This window comes from Corvus brachyrhynchos, unplaced genomic scaffold (assembly GCF_000691975.1).
Source record: "Corvus brachyrhynchos isolate BGI_N302 unplaced genomic scaffold, ASM69197v1 scaffold258, whole genome shotgun sequence".
NCBI lineage: Eukaryota > Metazoa > Chordata > Aves > Passeriformes > Corvidae > Corvus > Corvus brachyrhynchos.
In genome coordinates this window covers 453,945-472,852 of record NW_008240122.1, presented here as the reverse complement: position 1 = coordinate 472,852, position 18,908 = coordinate 453,945, and the positions used below count along the sequence as shown (strand labels likewise).

The following is an 18,908-nucleotide window of genomic DNA, read 5'->3' as shown; positions in this document are numbered from 1 at the left end:
TCCAGGATGGCCGTGGCCCAGCCTGTCCTGGCCCGAGCAGGGCCTGGGCCAGGCCCACTGGCCCCCACACGGGGCCCGCAGCCACCTGTCCCAGCACCAGAAACGACAGAGAAAATCTCCCTCAGGGTTTCTATTCTTAAGTGTGCATCACAGAGGGGTCACAACTTTAAGTGGCTCAAAGAATTGTCCATATTCAAACTGGCCAGCTGATAGGTTCTGTCAGGCCATAGAGGAAGCTGTAAGCACTCCTTTGTGAGAACATCACTTCCGAGACTATACTAGCTAACCCATGACAGTAACAAAGACTGAAAATGTAGTAGAGGGACAAGCATAGGCAATATGATACAGACTTCTGTGTGGTGAATGACAAAGATGACTGCAGAAATATTTCCGAAATAGCATTCTATTGTTTCCTACCTTTTAAGGCTTTTTTTTTTTTTTTTTTTTTGTCTAATCTGTGCAAGAAATACTATTTTTGATGGCAGAAGTGGAGAAACCATTGTGATTTTTCTGGGATGATTACTGCTCTGCTCCAGACCACAATGTCAGGTGGGAAGCCCCTGGCATAGCTGCTTGGCTATCATAAAAAAACCCCATTTCTCCCACCTACCAGCATTATTTACTTCCTCTTCCATTTTGGAGACATTGGGCAGTTTCTGGTACTCAGTCAGTAATGCTGTTTGAGAAGCAAATAAATCATGCTCCAGTGTGAAAACAAGGCAGAATGATGCTGGTTATGTGCTTCTTTGTTACTGTTACATGAATACAGCCTCCCACTGTGGTTTGCCTCAAAAATTAGTCCAGGCAATAGATGCCAGCAATTACAGAAACATGAGTTAAAGTCCTGAGGAGTGGTTGCACTCTGGTTTTTCTGCTCTGCCTTGAGCTACAGAACCTTGCTGCAGGGAAAGCATGGTCTTTATTTGTTTAGAGTGTTTCTCCATAGGGATTATTACTGTGTATTATTTATTTGATAACAGTCATAAGGGGCAAGATCAAAATTCAGCACTAATGATTGGTGAAGTTAGATCCCTTCCCAACTGGATTACAATTTAAAAGGTAGAAAAGTTAAAATGTGGATGAGGGAACTGAGAGAATCAGAACAGGCAGAATGAGAACCCAAAGAATAAAAACAGGGATGTCAAGGACTTGGACACAGAGAAGAATGCACAAATCTCTCCATCACTGAGAGCTGGGACACATTTATAGGAGTATGTACACTGCCATTACTTGGCTAAATTCCCTGCTTTAAGCATAAACCAGAAAAGAGGATGGTGCATTTCAGGGCTGTTTGTTTTGCACTTTTCTCAAGCTGCTACTTAAAACAGAATAAATAGGCAGTTTTTTGAGAGTGAAGAGTTAAATGTAGAAGTACAGAAATTTACTTGTGTGTATGTCAAACTTTCACACATGCATCTGTAAGTGTAGTGGATACATACGAGCTGGTAGGAGGCTTTCTTCAAACAGAAGGGGGAGTTGGCTGTTTGCTGAGAGATGCTATAAATGTAGATCTTTTGGAAAATCTAAAAATGAAATGGTGCTAGTGCAAGACAGCGTTTTGTTGAGTGAATGTTTAGTAAGACATCAATAGAGAAGATGAGTATCTTCTCAAATACTATATATAGCATTTATTCCTAAATTCAGAATCAAGTTCTATTTGTGAAAATAGATCTTAACTGACAGCTGCTTGATTTTAATTGTGTGGTCCTCTTTTTATAGGAGTTATGTAGGGAATTACAGGTTGTTTGCATCATCCTGTCTCTTGGAAAAATGCTGTCAGTTCCTGCTTTCATGTGTGAACCTTCCTGGAGCTAATTTTTACTTTTGCTTTGGAAGGAAAGTATATACCTTGAAAAGAAATGGGGTATGACCTCAAGCCACAGTTCAGGTTGGGTAGAAGGGAGGGAAAACTGCAAGCAAAATGAAATGCCAGAAAAATGAAGGAAAGTGAAGTAAAGGGGATGTTTCTGGGCTAGAGTTAGGTGAAGAACAGAACAAACAGGAATGATTGCCATGATTAATGAAGGATAGAGTGTATGTTGGTGGGGAAGTAAATTTGTTCTTCTATTTGGTGTGGAAGTTGTTGATGGATAAGATCTGGTAGCAAATCTTGTTCACTTTCCTCTTGCAGGCCTTTTCTTATCTTAGTACTGTTGCAGCCCTGGGGATTCCACAGTTTCTTTTAGATTATTCCATAAGGTAATATTTTGTACATGTGTTCAACCAGAATTCTTTATTTTTGTTGCTCTTCTGTTCTGTGGTACAGTCTCTACTCCTACTCTGTTGAACATCTGTCCCTCAGCTTCAGAGTGCAGGAATGTGTACCATATTGAGATGTCAGCCTCTCATGAGCTGCCTTTCCCTGGCTCCTGCTAATCTTCAGGCATAACTTCTGCTATCATTAATGAGCACGTGTAGTCCCTCCCTTGGTTTCTGCAGTCTCCCAAACACACTTTTGTCACTATGACCCATTGCCCACTGACAATGTGTATTAACAAACATAAGATGTTCCATTGCTTGGACCCAACCCATCTTTATTTCTACTGCTCACTTTAAAAATTAAATAAATTGACATTTTGTTTGGCAGAGCTTTGTCACAATTTTCAGCCTTTCCTCCGTCCCATCTGCTCCCCCAGCTGCTCAGTCACACCCTGCCCTCCATTTTCAGTGCGCCGAACTGCAGATAGATAAAATAGCCGGTAACTGTTAGTCAGGATGTGTCGCCTCCCTTCCCACTGTCCCATCTGCTCCTCGCTCTCTTTCAGCTTTTCACCCATGCTCCTGTTTTTTTGCTGTTCCGTTATTTTTGGCAAATGGCTGCATTGCGGATGACCCAGATTCAGGGAATGCATTGGGGTGTTTGCTCTTGTGGTGATATGGTGATTCCTGGGGTTCAGGGCTAGGCATTGAAGATTTGGCTTGTCATTTACCTGAGCACATTTTCTAAAAGAAAGCACTTGAGGAGGGCTGGCACCTTTAAGATTGGCTGGGTGGTATCCTATGCTCCTGTAGGAAAGTATAGAAATTATGAGAGGGGCTTATTCTTTAGCTGGGGTACAATGGAGGGTGAAAACTGAAGCTCAGAAAATTGAACTGGTAAAAGGAACTTCAGCAACTGATTTGAGGTTTTTTCAAAGCACTTTGCTGATATGCATAAGAACACCACCTGTAACCCTCCTGTACTGTGCAACTTTACCCACAAACATTTTACCCGTCCATCTCCTCCCCCCAAAAGTCCTTGTAAACCCTAAATAAAAGACCATTGCAAAAAACATTTAAATTAGTTTTTGTGATGTAAAGATGAGTCAACACTGCATCAGGTTTTAAGCATTGTCTAATAAAAACCTTGAGGAAATTAAAAGAATGGAAGTGTAGCAAGCACACTTAGTCTCCTCTCATACACTAGGACAGGCAATGAAAGATAATGCAGGACTAGGTATTATTTTCATGGTAGTTAATTTGCTTGATTTCTTCAACACAACAAATAGTGCAGTTTCTATATCTTATTTGGCTGATAGGTTTGAGTGGGAGAGAATGAAGTCTGTAGAACAGATTGTAATAAAATATTGTATGCTTTTAAAAAAAGAAAACTCTTCTAAAAATTTCTCCATGTTATCATGATCCTTAAAAATCAAAGGCAGATGAAAATAGTATTATATAATTTCTAGTTCTGCAGTTCGTAGTATCAAGTATGTTTCATGTCACTCTGGTCATAGTATCTGATAGTCTTCTTCCACAGTGCATATGTTCACATAAGAAATAATTCAGCTGCTTCTCCAATTTTATCATAACACTCTTGTTTTGCCATGTGCTTGGATCATCAATTCTCTGGATGGGTAGTTCATAAAGATATAAATGTGAGTCTCTGTTTTACTCCATGAAGACAGACTCTTGCTTAAATTGCAGGAATTTAATTCCTTTATATGGGACTTGTTAAAGTATTTTTAGTATAAGCAAGCTTGATAACGTCACTGACTTTATGTAGAAGTTTTCTTTAATCTGTCCCAGAACAGCTCTATAACTGAGATGTTTTGCAAATGCAGCACACGTAGATGTTTTCCATCTTACGAGCGTTTGCCAAGAAGTTACCAGCTAATGTCTGTCAGGGGAGACTTCCTGCCACTTGTCACTCTGTCATCAGGCTGAGTTTACAGCATGGTAGAAAACATGCGCTCCTGTTTCTGAGCCCTCCCTAACTCAGCGTGATGCTTGTGACCTGCTCCCAGAACAAGCCACTGCAGCTGGATTCAGCAGCCCTCTCAATAACGAGCCACTGGGACATGCCAAATCACCAAGGTGCCATGACTGTTGCTAGAAAAAGTTAAAGAGTGGTTGATTTAGGAAAATGCAGAATTGCTTCCCTGATAAAATACTGAGGGATCTATTTCTGTAGAAAAACTGCAGTGTGATACTGTCTATAGGACTGCCTAGTTTTGACTGCTGTACAGAATTCAGTCTTAGGTGTCTCCTCAACTTTATAGAATCATAGAATAGGTTGAGTTGGAAGGGACCTTAAAGATCATCTAGTTCCCACCCCCTGCCATGGGCAGGGACACTTTCTACTAGATCAGGTTGCTCAGAGCTCCATCCAGCCTGGCCTTGAACACTTCCAGGGATGGGGCATCCACAGCTTCTCTGGGCAACCAGTGACTCACCCCCCTCACAGCAAAGAATCTAAAGCTACGCTCTTTCCATTTGAAGCCACTCTTTCTTGTCCTGTCACTACATGTGACTTGTCCTGTCACTACCAGCTTCCATCTGGAAGGCTGGAGTACTTATTCTGGCCAGTCTTCCCCACAGCATTTTTTTCTGTTGCTGGCTAGCTCAGAGGAGTAAATACATTTACCTGGACCCTCAATTAAATCTTTCCATGCCATTCAGTGATATCATTATGAGCAGTCCTGTAAAAATGCAAATTTACTGTTGGTAGCTTTAACTGACATTAGAGAGAAGTCCTTTTAAATTCTGCTCTGCTGCCTGAAGCCACTTCTCCTGCCATGTTTGTGTATTTTGCACTCATAGTGGTGTAATTACCTTGCGTAGCAAATTAAATAAGTATTTTCTCTCTAACTCAAAATTCCACCATATCCTTTACCTTGACTCTTAATTCTGTTAACTCGCAATGATCTATTCTGGTGTGTGTTGTCCTTCATCAGCTTTCTCAAGAGACAACCATTATACAAGCTTCCTATTTCTGGCTTGGTTTTCTCTTCGAGGCTAAATGTGACATGCATGTACAACTGGAAATGGATTTAGGAATGGAAATATTTGTACCATGCGATTTCTTTTCACGCCCATCTTCCTCCTCCACTCTCAAACACATAGATTTACTTGTAAAGGTACCCCACTACATGATAGTGCTATTTCTTTTTGTAAGATGGCTGAGAAGGCTCAGTTGAGAAAAGTTTGATGACAGCCAATTTTGCTACCGAATTTTGCAGACCCAACAATGTGCAGAGGGAAGTTTTTCCCAACATCTGGCAAAAATGTCTGAGGCTGATCTTCATTTAGAGCACGCATTAGGAATGGGTTTGGAAAAAAAACCCAAACTCCATTCGGTTCCAGGAAAGATTGCTGAGCCAATGTTTTATAAATTGCCTTCTATGTCATGCTGCATGCATTTGGGCTGAGCATCTTGACAGTATGTCTAGTTTTTTAAGTGCTACAGTTCATTTATTTCACAATGTGTGGGGAGGTGGGGATGCTGGTGATTACTACAAGTATGGTAAAGTATTGATGTGAGGTTACAAGATGGAGCATTGAGGAGGAATGCAAATCAGGGTTTCAGCCAGGCAGCCATGGCTTCATTGTCATTTTAACACAAGATGCTCTTTTGCCACTCTATCTTCTGGCGGTATTTCGAGCAAGAAAGAGGACAGAGAAAGAGGAGAGAGAAAGAGATGGCAGTAAAATCCAGAGAAACACCAGAAATCCATAGCAGTTGTTTATATTGCTGTAATGGAATATATTATTAGAAGCATTAAATGGCATAATGGAGAGTTGTGGGTGTGGAGGTTGTTTTTAAATTTTGCTTTGATGTAAACAACTTGCTGTACATTCACAAAATCTACAAGCTTGTAGATATTTAAATAAAAAATGTTGTTATGGGTTATCTAGACCAGGTTTACCCTTTTTTCATTGCTAAATAATGCTTCCAGTGTATTAATTTTAGCACAATACCTGCTCGGGTACTTTCACAGTTAGCTCATTCTAGATGGCTTGAGATGTTTAAAGAAAGTTTTCTTTTTTACTTTCTTGGCAGATGAGTAAAATCTGCATTGACATCAAGGACTGTCAGGAAAATGTGTACTGCTTTTTGGATCAATGCCTAGCAAAGCTAATGGAAATTAGCTACAGCAAAACCCAGTGAAGATTCAGTGATTGTCTAAACTGTGTGTCATAAACTGCTCCTTTATACCTTATAAATGGCTAAGGGCTTTTATGGTCTATACTACATTTAACTTGCCTTGTTTAACGTGCAGCACTTTTGTAAAAGCTGATGTACTATATGTGACAGTATATTTTTTTAGTAACTGTATTCATTTAAAAAAAAGGTAGCAGAGCTTTCTTAGCTATTTATGTTATTTTTGTAATACTGCTCTGGGGTTTTTTTTACTGGTGGAAAACAGGCAAACTTTAGAAATTTACCAAGTCTGATCAGTACCTTGATGGAAAATGCAGTTAGACACCAGTTGTCTGATGGGTTGTCCATCTCCAGCTCTTCTGCTTTAGCAGAAGATTTTTTCCCCTTTCTTAATTAAAACTGTTTTTGCTTAGAGTTGACAAGCTTGATAGAAAAGGGAGAGTGAAAGGTAGATCTGATGATAGACAATGCCCTATTTGAGCTGCAGGTTAATCAGAATTAATTAGCATGATGTAAGAAGAGGGTAAGTTTGGTGACTCAACAAAGAAATTCAAGCTAGCATGATCATAACTTCTTATTTAAACTTCGCTGTTAACATGGATTTCGTAGCAAGATTTCAAATGTTTTCTCTGGGTGCTTACACTTACACATTCTGAAAAGGCATACATTTTTCATGTGTGGGACCATACATTCAAACTATGCATTTCAGGAAGAGACAAACTTAAGCTGTCCTCTACGTGTGTGTGAACAGAAGGAGAATGTATTGGATATCCTTGGATAGCTTTGGAGGTGCGAAGTACTAGAAAAGGAGAAAGTTCTTTCACTAACGTAACTGTGTCTGTGAATATTTATGTAATTGTTATATTCTCTACCTCTCTCCTATCATGCCCTAGTTTTCATCCAGAATTTTCAGAGAAGAATCTCAGTCTCTGTTTTCATGCATGACTGTTTTTCATAGCGTTGTATGGAAGATTGGCTATTCTCTACTGTATGTGCAGCCTGATACGGAGCACTTGTCCTTAAACCTTATCTGTCCTCATTTTTGTGCTTACTCAGACTGACTCATACACTAGATATAGTCCTGACCAGGGCTAACGTTCAATTTCCCAGAGATTACTTTGCAGTAATATGTTGAAATTGTATTTCTATGCCTTTAACTGTCATTTATTTGAGATTTGTCACTTTATAATCTAGCAGTTGAAACATTTGTTTTGATGCTTACAGAACGAGCAATTTAATTGTCTAGAAATGTATTTTTAGGTCTGTTTTGAGCACGTGTTTATGTTGTTTCAGGTATCTGAGTATGAATTCTGGTCTGCCTGTAGCTATTAAAGATTAATTACTGCTTTTTTTTTTTTTTTTTTTTTTTTTTTTTGATGATACAGTCACAAGTCTTTATTTCCTGCAACGTCACTGTTTATGACATGAAGGCTGAGCAGCCCCTGATACTTTCCTTAGTTTCCATGCCCTGGAAAATGCTCATCACTTCACACAAAGCATTCAATCTTCTGTAAATTCAAGCACTGTGTACAGAGGCTTTCAGCCTGGGGGCACAATGTACAAGATATTTTTCCTCGTGTAGTAATGAGACAATATTTCTTGGTGAAGTGCTGTAATGTTCTTTAAAATTTCTTCTAGCAACTGCATAATGGAGGAAGCTAAAATTCCCTTCTCCTTCTTTTGCCATCTTCTTGCAGTCTCCATGCTGCACTCACACCTCAGGTGACACAGGTTCAGAAAAATGTAAAATAATATATGGTTGAGACAGACCTATTTTATTTGTATTGTTAGGACAACAGTACCAAAATCTGGATAATTATACTTTGTGAACATGAGCAGTAACATTTGCACTGGAAAAAAAGTTTAGGATTGCATGTGTATGTGAATCTTTTTTTAGAGTTACCTGTTTGTTAAGACTTACTGCTATAACCAGTTCTGATCTAATTCTAGAATCTTTCATTAATGTCTTATTAATCAACGAAAGGATTAAGGACTTCTGAAGTTGTTTCAGAACTTCTGTTTCAGAAGATGCTGTCTTCTGTGTACTGAAGTGCTTTACTCTATACTGGAACCTACTGGAAGTATCACCCACCCTAGAAGCAAAAATTCATCAAGGAGGATATTTTGTAAATAATAATTAATCCATTGAATATATAGAACTGTGTCCAGTTCTGGGCTCCCCACAAAAGGGGCATGGACATGCTGGAGTGAGTCCAGCCAAGGGACTGATAATAAAGGGACTGAAGCCTCTCCCATAAGAGGAGAAGCTGAGAGAGCTGGGACTGTTCAGCCTGGAGGAGAGAAGGCTCAGGGGAATCTTACCTGTCTGTATAAATACCCAACCGTAGGGGGGAAGAAATCAAAGGCAGGCTTTTCGCAGTGGTATTCAGTGACAGGACAAAAGGCAGGGGGCACAGACTGAAATCCAATTTAAACATAAAAATATCCCTTTTATTGTGAGGCTTGCCCAGCAAGGTTGGGCAGTCTTCATCACTGGAGATATTCAAAACCCAAACAGATACAGGCCTGAGCAGCCTTCTGTAGCTGACCCTACTTTGATCTTTCTAAGTAACCTCCAGAGGTCCCTTCCAGCCATAGCTATGATTCAAGACTGCTTTTAATCAGGAAGTCTTACTCTAACTCAAATGGCATTGGTGAGAGGTTCTGTTAGATATTTTAAAATCTTTGGGATGCGTTCCATAAGGATTTGAACTTCTGTATGAAAGTTGTTTTTTGTAATGGCAATGTCTTTTTCTAATGCTGCTTGAAAATTTGCAGGGCTTGTTAACTTCATCTGCACCTTTTGTTTTGCTCCTCAGGAGCATTTCTTCTCGCCAAGATTTCGTCGTCGACTTCATGCTGTCCTGGCATCTGTTAGCACTTCAATGCTGATTTTATCAAATCTAATATTTCTTGGAGGAAATCAAGTTGGAAAAATCTACTGGAACAGGATCTTTATGGAAGGCAAGTTTATTTTTATGTGCTTTCTAGGTAACAGAACGTTCCAAATGTTACCTTGGGTGGGCTGAGCCAGGTTCTTCTCTCAGTGCACTAACTGGGAGTTAATTTTTTTCTGGTCAAAACTATCAAAAATCTGAGAAAATTTAAATAACTATGCAGGCTGTGTGACTACAAACAAACATTGCCTTTCTCCCATTCAAGTCTAGAAGGGGGGCTGTCAGGCTTCTCTGTCACGTGAAATCATTGAAGATCAAGTAAGGAATGCATGACAAGTTACCAGGTTGATTTTTTCCCCCAAACTGCATTTCACACACATCAGTAAGAATAGGCATACTAAAGCCAACCCCGTAGATTCTGTGGAAGGTTAGTGGATAAGATCTGCATGATACAGCATAATTGAGCAATTAATGGCTTTTTTTGTAGTGAATGTGATTTCAGTTTGGGGACCTGCTCACTATTGATGACAAGGGTGGGGACAGGGGAGCTTGGGTGACAGTATCAGCCTGTGGTGTTGCTGAATAAGCAGTATGGGATGCTGTGCTCTGAGCTGACTCAGGAGACAAGTCGAGCTTTGGTTTTTTTGCCAGAAGTCAGCGTAAGTAGGACCAGTTTTCTTTTTAGGTTCTTACTGCTGCCAGTCAAATTAAGATCTTTTAGGGGAATATTTCTTCCTCGTGAGGGAGGTACTAATAGGCCTAGAAGTGCTCTCCTGCAAGGACCACTACTGTCTATTGCAGTGTTTTCTCCTCTTGTTCCTTTCAATGGCTTAGAAATCAGCTCTGGAGTTCCAAGACCCTACTTAAGTATCCCATAATAGTGAAAGTCTTAAAGGGTGAGTTATGTACATGAGTAGAAAATTTATCTTCTGAATTAAAGGAAAAGACCATTCAAAGAGCTTGAAGAAAGGAACATTTTTAGCATGAAATGTAGTGAAGCTTTTTGTTAATACTGGACAGGAAAGAAGGAGTACTAGTTTTTACTCTTTAAAGCATAAAATACTTGTTTTCTGTTTTTTTGAAAGGCTTTGTTTTTTCTTAAATTGTTTCCTTCCAGTTACCTGGCTGATAGTAGAAAATGAGCTGAGAGAAGAAGATTGAAATTTAGACATCTCTTCTTATTTATTTTTTAAAAAAAAAGGACTAGTGAAATTGTCTATCTCAGGCTTATAGCTCCATACAAATTATTTTTGTAATGCAATCCATATATTATAAATGGAGAAAGTATGCCTTCCTTGTCGGAAAGGTTAGAAGTTATGCTGGGGTTTGCAACTGACAAAGAACAATGTTTTATCAAGTATAATAGTATTTAATTAAACCAGATGAATTATTGATTGTTTTTCTAGGTTTTGGGGAGGAGGGGCTGTTAATATTTCTTTGATCTATTCCTCCTGCAGTTGAATACATAGAGTTACTTAAGGATTAGTTGTCTAAGCAGGAATAGGAAATTAGTTTAGTCATTCGCATCTTTGTTTCCATGATGTTTTAATCAAATTAACTTTATTTTTAGAACATGAGAGCTTTTGCTTAGTGTAGCTCATACTCCACTAGTAGAACTCTCAGTGTTTAGCTTTATGAGCTTTATATGCCTGTATTATTTGATCACTCAGATGACCGTGAGCGTATTCTTTAATTGCATTGTTGTTCTGACAACTCTCATGTACAAACTGAAACATCCACTAAAATTTTATTACATCTACACACCTGATCCACTGTGGAACAAATAGGGTGAACTCTGGTATCAATCCAGGCTGGGGGATGAACAGATCAAGAGCAGCCCTGCTGAGGAGTTGGGGGTGCTGGTGGATGTAAAGCTGGACGTGACCCAGCAATGTGCACTGGCAGCCCAGAAAGCCAAACGGGTTCTGGGCTACATGGAAAGGACCCCAAGGAAGGGGATTCTGCCTCTCTGCTCCCCTCTGGTGAGACCCCTCCTGCAGTGCTGTGTCCAGCTCTGGGGTTCTCAGCTCAGGAAGGACATGGACCTGTTGGAAGGAGTCCAGAGGAGGCCACAAAGATGGTTAAAGGGATGGAGCACCTCTCCTATGAGGAAAGGCTGAGAGAATTGGGATTGTTCAGCCTGGAGAAGAGAAGGCTTTGGGGTGCCCTAATTGTGTCCTTCCAGTACCTGAAGGGATCCTACAAGAAAGATGGAGAGGGACTTTTTAGAGGGACAGAACAGGGGGAATGGCTTCAAACTGAAAGAGGGCAGGTGCAGATTAGATACTAGGAAGAAATTCTTCCCTGTAAGGGTGGTGAGGCACTGGTACAGATTGTCCAGAGAAGTTGTGGATGCCCCATCCTGGCAAGTGTCCAAGGTCAGGCTGGATGGAGCTCTGAGCAATCTGGTCTAGTGGAAGGTGTCCCTGCCCATGGCAGGGGGGTGGGAACTAGATGATCTTTAAGGTTCCTTCCAACCTAAGGCATTTGATGATTCCATGACTGAAGGCCAGTCAAATCCAGAAGGACTATTCAAAACTTAGTCTTCAGTTTCAACTAAATTTAAGTGCCGGTCTGTAAGAAAGATAACAAAAATCTAAATTTGGAGTGTGCAGTGCTAAAAGCTAAAGTTAAATACATTTGTTTGTAGTCTGCACTGTTCTGGTGAATCCAATTCATCAGTATTTACAGACCAAGCTAAACACTACAAATACATACTCTTTGATCTTTCCTTTCCCAGGAACAGATGAGATGATCTAGCTACTTGGCTTGAACTCAAGCTTTTGTCTTCACCTTTATAAAAATTCAATGGGGATATGCTTGACTTGTTTGAAGAACTAAGGGTGGTGGTAGCAGGTGGGTGTTCTGTGAGGTAGGAGGGTGTTTGTTTGGGTTTTTATCTTTGTACTTCGTTTCTGGTGTGATGCAAGCAATATAAAGTTCCCAAGAATGAAGGTTTTCTCATGTGCATTATGATTCTGGAGAGCTTTGATTAAAATACTTGTTGACATTCTGTCATTGTCTTGTGGAGAATAGTCTAGAAATCTGGCAAGGGACCCCCAGAGCTTTTTTGTACATAATACCCAAATCTGTGTCCTTTCACTTGGTAGACAAAGCAATGTTCCAATGTCCTATACATTATTGAGATCTGCTAAATACGTATCTAGCTTCTTTGAGTCAATAGCTGTTAGTTTTGGGTCAAAAAGAAAGAAGATACTCTGTGAATTTCAGGTTAAAATTTTAGAAATAATATTCTTCTCTATTTAAAAGCTTTTCAATCTCTGAAATTGGTCTTCATTTAGAAAAACCAAGCGGGATTTTGCACCACTCTAGAACTAGAGAGTAGACATTTGCATTGGGAGGACATCTCTACATTCTCAGGGACCCGGCCAGCAGGATTTAAGATTGGTTGACTGAGGTGGCAGAAGGCTCTGCAGCACTACTGTGGCATAAAATCCCTCTGAGGTCAGGAATGGAGAGATGAGGAAACAAAACTGACCACCTGTGTATCAGCCGCAAAGAATCGCCAGTTCCTTTCCTTTGTTCAAATCCCACAGAATTCTGTCTACAAAGATTTGTACATGTATGGGTAGGAAAAAAATAGGAGAATAGATATCTGTTTCACAGTTTGTAAATGTAATTGGCATTTGTAGATCACTAAGAAAATTAGTCAAGAACATATATGCTAAACTCCAGCAATAAAATGCATCTCAGTGCAGAAATCAGATCTGCAGGTTGGGTGCAGCATAAGATGTCGTGTGTGGCATTTTCAGGTCTGGCAAGTGTATGAACCTCAGAACACCAGTATTGTAAGGCCCTAAATGCCCAGTGTACAGCACTTCATAGTCAGAAATTAGAAGTTCTATTGTATAGTACCGAAAAACAGTGTTTGAAGAGCAGCTTCCCATTAGCATGTGTGTGGCAGCGATGCAAATTTAAACCAACAAGCTCTTAATGGAAGGTTTTACTGAAGCTTAAGATGTATGAAATGCAATTCTAGTTTCACTCTTTGGTTACTGAAGAGGATCTACTCAGTTCCTTTGCAAAGACTGAGTACTGTCAAAAATCTCTACAGTTTTCTGAGAGTGGGGAGGAAAAGATATGGATATGAAAGCACTTAAACCTCAGGGCCAGCACAGTCAGTTCAAGCAGAACCATACAAGCGGGATACCTTTGTTACCAAAGCTTTGTGAATTGCGTGGTAGAAACAGGATTTAGATTAAGTTTCCTGGGATTCTTATTTGACTGATACTTGAACTGTTTTGAAGTGCTTTGGCAGTGCTTTCCACAGCTCCCATGCCACAAAAAAGGGGAGTTGATATCTGAGCATGTATTTTTCAGTATTTATTTGCTTTCCTGTTGTGAAAAATAGATGAAATTTATCTGGCTTTAAAATTATTTTTGTGCATCATTAAAATCACTGTTGTCAAAATTATGAGAGCAGAGGTGTGTGTGTCCTATGAGTATTTGTTCTTAATTTTGTTCTCAAAATTTTCTCTGTTCTTTCTGTTCAGACCAGCCTTAGTGCTTGTTTCTCATACTTAATTTGGCCCTGTTATTTGCAAAGAAAAAAATTCCTATGGCAAGCATTTACTTTGATGTTTCTTTAGTAAGAATTTTCTTATGAGAGATAGTGTGACAAATGTCTAATAAGAAAGTTGCAGAAATATCTCTATGTAACAAACCATTTTTAATCCTGTATTCTTTGTAAGTAATTAATGCTTCACTTCAAAATGAGATGCTCCAACAAGAAGGGTTCTCTTTGGAAGGGCTCACTCGTGCAAACAGCACTGGGCAGTGCTTTTGGTTAAGGGACTGAAATATTTTATCAAGCATGGACAAAGGCATTAAGCTGGGAGGGGACATAAGTGTATTGGGGGATAAAAGTCTAAAATTCTTCCTGTTATTTCTCTGGTTTACAAGGAACAGAGTCCAGATCAATGAGGAAAGCACACAGTGCATGTCAGGTGTATTTTACTTTGAACAGCTGTTGGAAAATTGGACAGTCATGATTTAACTGTAAACCAGTACTTTAACTACCCAATTTACCTTGCCAAATTGTGAGGAGTGCCTCTCTGGAGGGCAGTTCAGCCCATATGCATCTGTCTTAGTATGGGATGAGTTGCATTGTCACTCTTCACTGCGTTCAGAGGCATTTTGTACAGCCTAGTTTAGATTAGATTGGACACCCAACCTTTGAGAAGGTGTCCTTTAGCAGACATCCAGCAAAGAGTGAATTTCACCCTCAATTAGGAATGATTTACTGCAGGGGTACAGAACGGGTGGCTGGGCAGAAGTCCTGCAGTGGAGGATGTCTGACTGCTCTAGCAGACTGTGAACTTCATGCAGCAGCAGCATCGTACCACCTACAGCAAAAATAGACCTTGTGCCAAGATGCATTGACAGCAGTGCAAAATGCATAAATTAACCTCTTCTCCTACGTGATGTTCTGAAGGCTAAAGTTAAAATATGTGCGCTTTTGGTTACTGCAGTTTAAAAAAGCCATAAGCTGACAATTAGGGAGAAGGAAATACAACAACGTAACTGGAAGTCTAGAGCCATGGTCCTGAATAAATGGCATTGTTATGTTTTGAGAGGAAAGTATTGAGGGGAGAAATGGATACATAAAAGTTTCTGCATAAAATTTTACCAAGATATTCTATCACCAGTGGGGTCAGGAGAAGGGAAAACCCCCTGTAAAATGTAGCAAGGAGTTGCACTTCAGTGATCCTTGTGGATCCCTTCCAGCTCTGGATATTCTATGGTTCTATGGCATTACCTAGGTAAGCTGTTGGATTGCCAGCTTCAGAGGACTGTCTCCAGGTAGACAAAAATCCGTCAAGCAATGTCAAAAATACTGACTTCATCACGAGGTAGGAGGAATCTCTAAATCTCCAGACCCATTCCAAGCCCTGTTTTCTCTGAGCAGTTCATCAGCAATTAAGAGATGTTTAAAGTAAAACTAAAATTTATTTCTCAATGTCTAATATTTGTGCACTAGCTGAAGATGGTGAAGCCTTTATTTCACCTCCTGTTCTCCCTTCTGGCTTGCTTTGAAGCAAAATAAGGTTCTGTGCTAATCAGAATTCAGATAATTTGTTAATTTATAGGGAAAATGTGTTCTTATCAGCACCTTACCTACTTTATAGAGGCAGAAAGCCTTCTTCCCAGCTGTGCAGCACAGCAATCTTGGATTGTGTTTCACAGGGCATCTTAGGCACTGATTTGCGAGTGGGAATTTCCACAATCATGACATACAAGATGCAGAGCTATGAGTGAACCAAAGAGCTTGGTGTAACACGTGTGGTGTGACATGCCTAAACGTGGATTTTTTTGCTTGCTTTGGTAGAAAGAGTAGAGCATTATTTTATGATGTTAAACTAAAATTATGCCGATTGGTAATTACACGGTATCACAGGACTGAAGATTATTCTAACAATCTATATTTGTTTCATTTTATGTAAATCACTTAGTGCATGAGTTGAGAATTGCAGTGGTGTCAGCATCTTTCAAGGCATTGTCCTGAACTACTGTTGCCTTTAGAAGTTTTGCCCTTGGTTTTGAAGACAGTGAAATTAAGTTCCTGCTCTACAAAAAATCATTTGTATATTAGTAGCTGAGGTGCCTTTCTAAGTTCAACAGCTAAATCACTTAAAAACTATGAGTTACTAATTGTGCAGCTCTAGTGCTGTATGAGATGTCAGTAACAAAAAAAGATGAGAAATTCCTGTATTGGTTGTTGTATGTTCTAGTCTGGCTCGTACAAGATCAGGTCTTCACATTAGATAAGCTGTTGATTGTATGCCTTGTGTGCTGCAATAGGGAGTGTAGGAAGAAGGCCTCGGGATAACCAGTTCATATGACAGCATCTCATCCTTCAGAAGCTATCTGAGTACTGCTAGTTAGTTTAGGTCATAGATTTAGCACATTTTAAGGGCTGAGGGAAGAGGTGGAGCAAAGTAGTTAGAGCTTGCTGTTTGGCAGGGGTCAATTGGAGTTTTTAGCTCTGAGGTGTTGCCAGATAATATACAACAATGTATTAGGAGCCACATTGCGCATAACAACTTCTGAAATGGGTTGCAGTGATACATGGAGTTATCTAGCTGTGAAGGGGTTTAAAGGTGCAGGAGGAATGAAATAATGTAGCAGAGGAACTCAAATGAGGCCACAAAACCTGTCAGCTGCGGCATCCCTGTTGTACTTCACTGCCTATTCTATGCATCTCTTGCAAGGTCTTTGCTCCAATTTCTTTCCAGCTGAAACAAAGAGGAGGGCTGCATCCATAACTGACAGTTCAGAGTTTCAGATGGCCCTTGTTTTGGTTTGGAAGATTCTGTTGTAGAGTAGCTGGCATACAGTCTTCCAGCATTCTTGTTCCTCCAGATTTTCACTTTCACTGAGAAATCCCGCTTGCTGCTGTTATGCAGAAACTTACTTAGGGTCATTTTTTCCAAAAATACATTTATGAACACTATATTGATGAATTGCATAATTTAGAGAAATATTGCATAGTGGCAGAAATATTACTGAAGATGTCACATTTTTCGAAATGATTCATTCTTCTTCATGCACAAAAGAAACTTGTTTCCACAATCACCTTGCTTGGTGGGTGCAGTTCATTGGGATGTGAACTGGCAAAATACCAAGAAAAATTAATTTTGGTCTGCAGTAATAAGGAGGCAGTATTTGGTTTTTTTTTCCCCTTCACCTCCCAAAGGATGACAGCTGTATAAAAGCAAATATTCACATGTTTTTTGGGGGGATTTTCTCTAGAGCTGAAACAGTAAAATGTGTTCCGCCATTTTCTGTTGAATCATGTTGGTTTGAGCCTCTGTTCTATGTGAAAATTGTTGGAGCATTGCTATGTTTAAATTCAATTGTTGCTGTTTAATCTCAATAGTTTGCCATTTGTCTTTAGAGTCTTAGGACCTGATCATGCAACCATATCAATGCAGAAAGCTCCTTCTCTCTAGAAAGTTCCAGAACATGTGCAAGCATATCTGCTGGGATTAATATGATTCCAAGGTCAGAATCGGTCACAAAGAATCTGTATTTCATATATCTTATTAAAGCCTTTATTTTACATAGAGCATGTACAAGTGAAAAAAAATGCAGGACAGTCCACACTGTGACTGCACATAGAGTTTACTGGTGTCCATTGTGCTGTATCTTACTTACAGAACTCTGTAAACTACTCTGCACACAGAAGACAGGAAGTTGTTCCTACATCGTGCTGCCTTCTTGTTAATTTGCAGCTCTTTCATAAAAATACAAGTTTGCTACTTTGTGAGCTTTGCTGATCACAGGCAAAATGCCTCAGATTTTCAATTACTTTGGCAAGGTTCCTACAACCCTTTTTAAATTGTTTTAATATTGCTAGTGAAGGGCAGTATGGTGTGATGAGCAGTTGTTGTAGGGGGTTGGCAAAGTCCATCTTACAGATGTAACCGTGCTGGCAGTGTGGAAGCTGGAATGAATGATGCACCAAACACACTTGTTCTGCTGCTGTGGCCATTTTAGCATAGTCTTTCAGAGGCTGGAGCAGTTTGAATGTGTGGGCTCTTTATGCCTTAAACATATCATGAACATATAAAAATAAAACTAGTTTCTGTGTCAAAAAGCTTGAAATTGCCATGACCTCATGACTGCTCATCATCAGCGTGTAATTCAGCTTTGCCTTCTTGTTCCCCTGTATTTTTGCCATACACAGCAAAAGCCTCACAGTGGCCCAGAGTAGCATAGCCTGGTATAGAATACTTGAATTGCTGTTTTATTGGTCACTGTTCTTATTGGGAAATTTATACATAAATGAACTCATGGTTCTGGTGGCATGTAAGTAACTGATTAGTAGGAGACATTATTTCAGCTCAGATGCACAACCATCAAGAAAATTTTTCTGAGGAATGATGTAATTCCTTTTCCTGTATTCAGAAATTTCCAGGAGTCTCATAGGTGCTACTTCTTTCTTGTCATTGAATTCCTTTTCTTTCGTCTGGTAGCTCCTTTCATTTCTCTTCAGATTTGAACTAGTCCTGACTCACACTTTTTTTTTTTCAAATGCTTTTTGAGAGAACAGTTCCCATATACAGAAAGTAACCTTCTCGCAGCAGGAACTGGAACACCAGCTGTATTTAGCTTTGCAATCATTGAGACTTTCATGACAACTTTCTGAGTTGTTTATTTCCTGAAAAGTAATGTTAAAACAGCATTGTGGTATTCCACAATTAGTGCTGCTTGGAGCCTGCTAGATCAAATTTTTTCGACTTATAGGAAAAAAAGACACTTTTTTTTCTCCCAAATGCCAGCCCCGCATGTCAGGTTGAGATTGAGATTTCAAGCAGTGTTCATTTTGGCTCTTGCACCTCTGCCACCAAAGTCAGAGGTGTTAACAATCCTCTTGTAAAGATGCATGGGCCACAGAGGAGGCTGATCCTTTTCTAAAACCTGTGTTCTCTGTGCACAGGAATGAAAAGCAGTTAAGAGCTTATTTTTCTCACTGAGGAAGCCGGAGAGGATTTTTACTACACTATATCACAGTTCTGCTGCATTTCTACTCTAATGCTGTTTTGCCTATAATTTTATTCTAGCTTCACAAGCAAACATAGTTGTCTCAGACTATTTTAGCTTTTTTTTCTTTTTTAATCTCG

General features: G+C 39.7%; 1 protein-coding gene across 1 annotated transcript in view; it reads left to right on the top strand.

Annotated features, from left to right (window-relative positions):
* The window catches only part of HHAT (hedgehog acyltransferase), a 151,085-nt gene that overhangs the window by 83,223 nt on the left and 48,954 nt on the right, over nt 1–18,908 (top strand). The window contains exon 10 of the mRNA XM_017744809.1: nt 9,184–9,328. Coding sequence (XP_017600298.1) covers nt 9,184–9,328 — 145 coding nt within the window. The remainder of the gene's footprint in view (nt 1–9,183; nt 9,329–18,908) is intronic.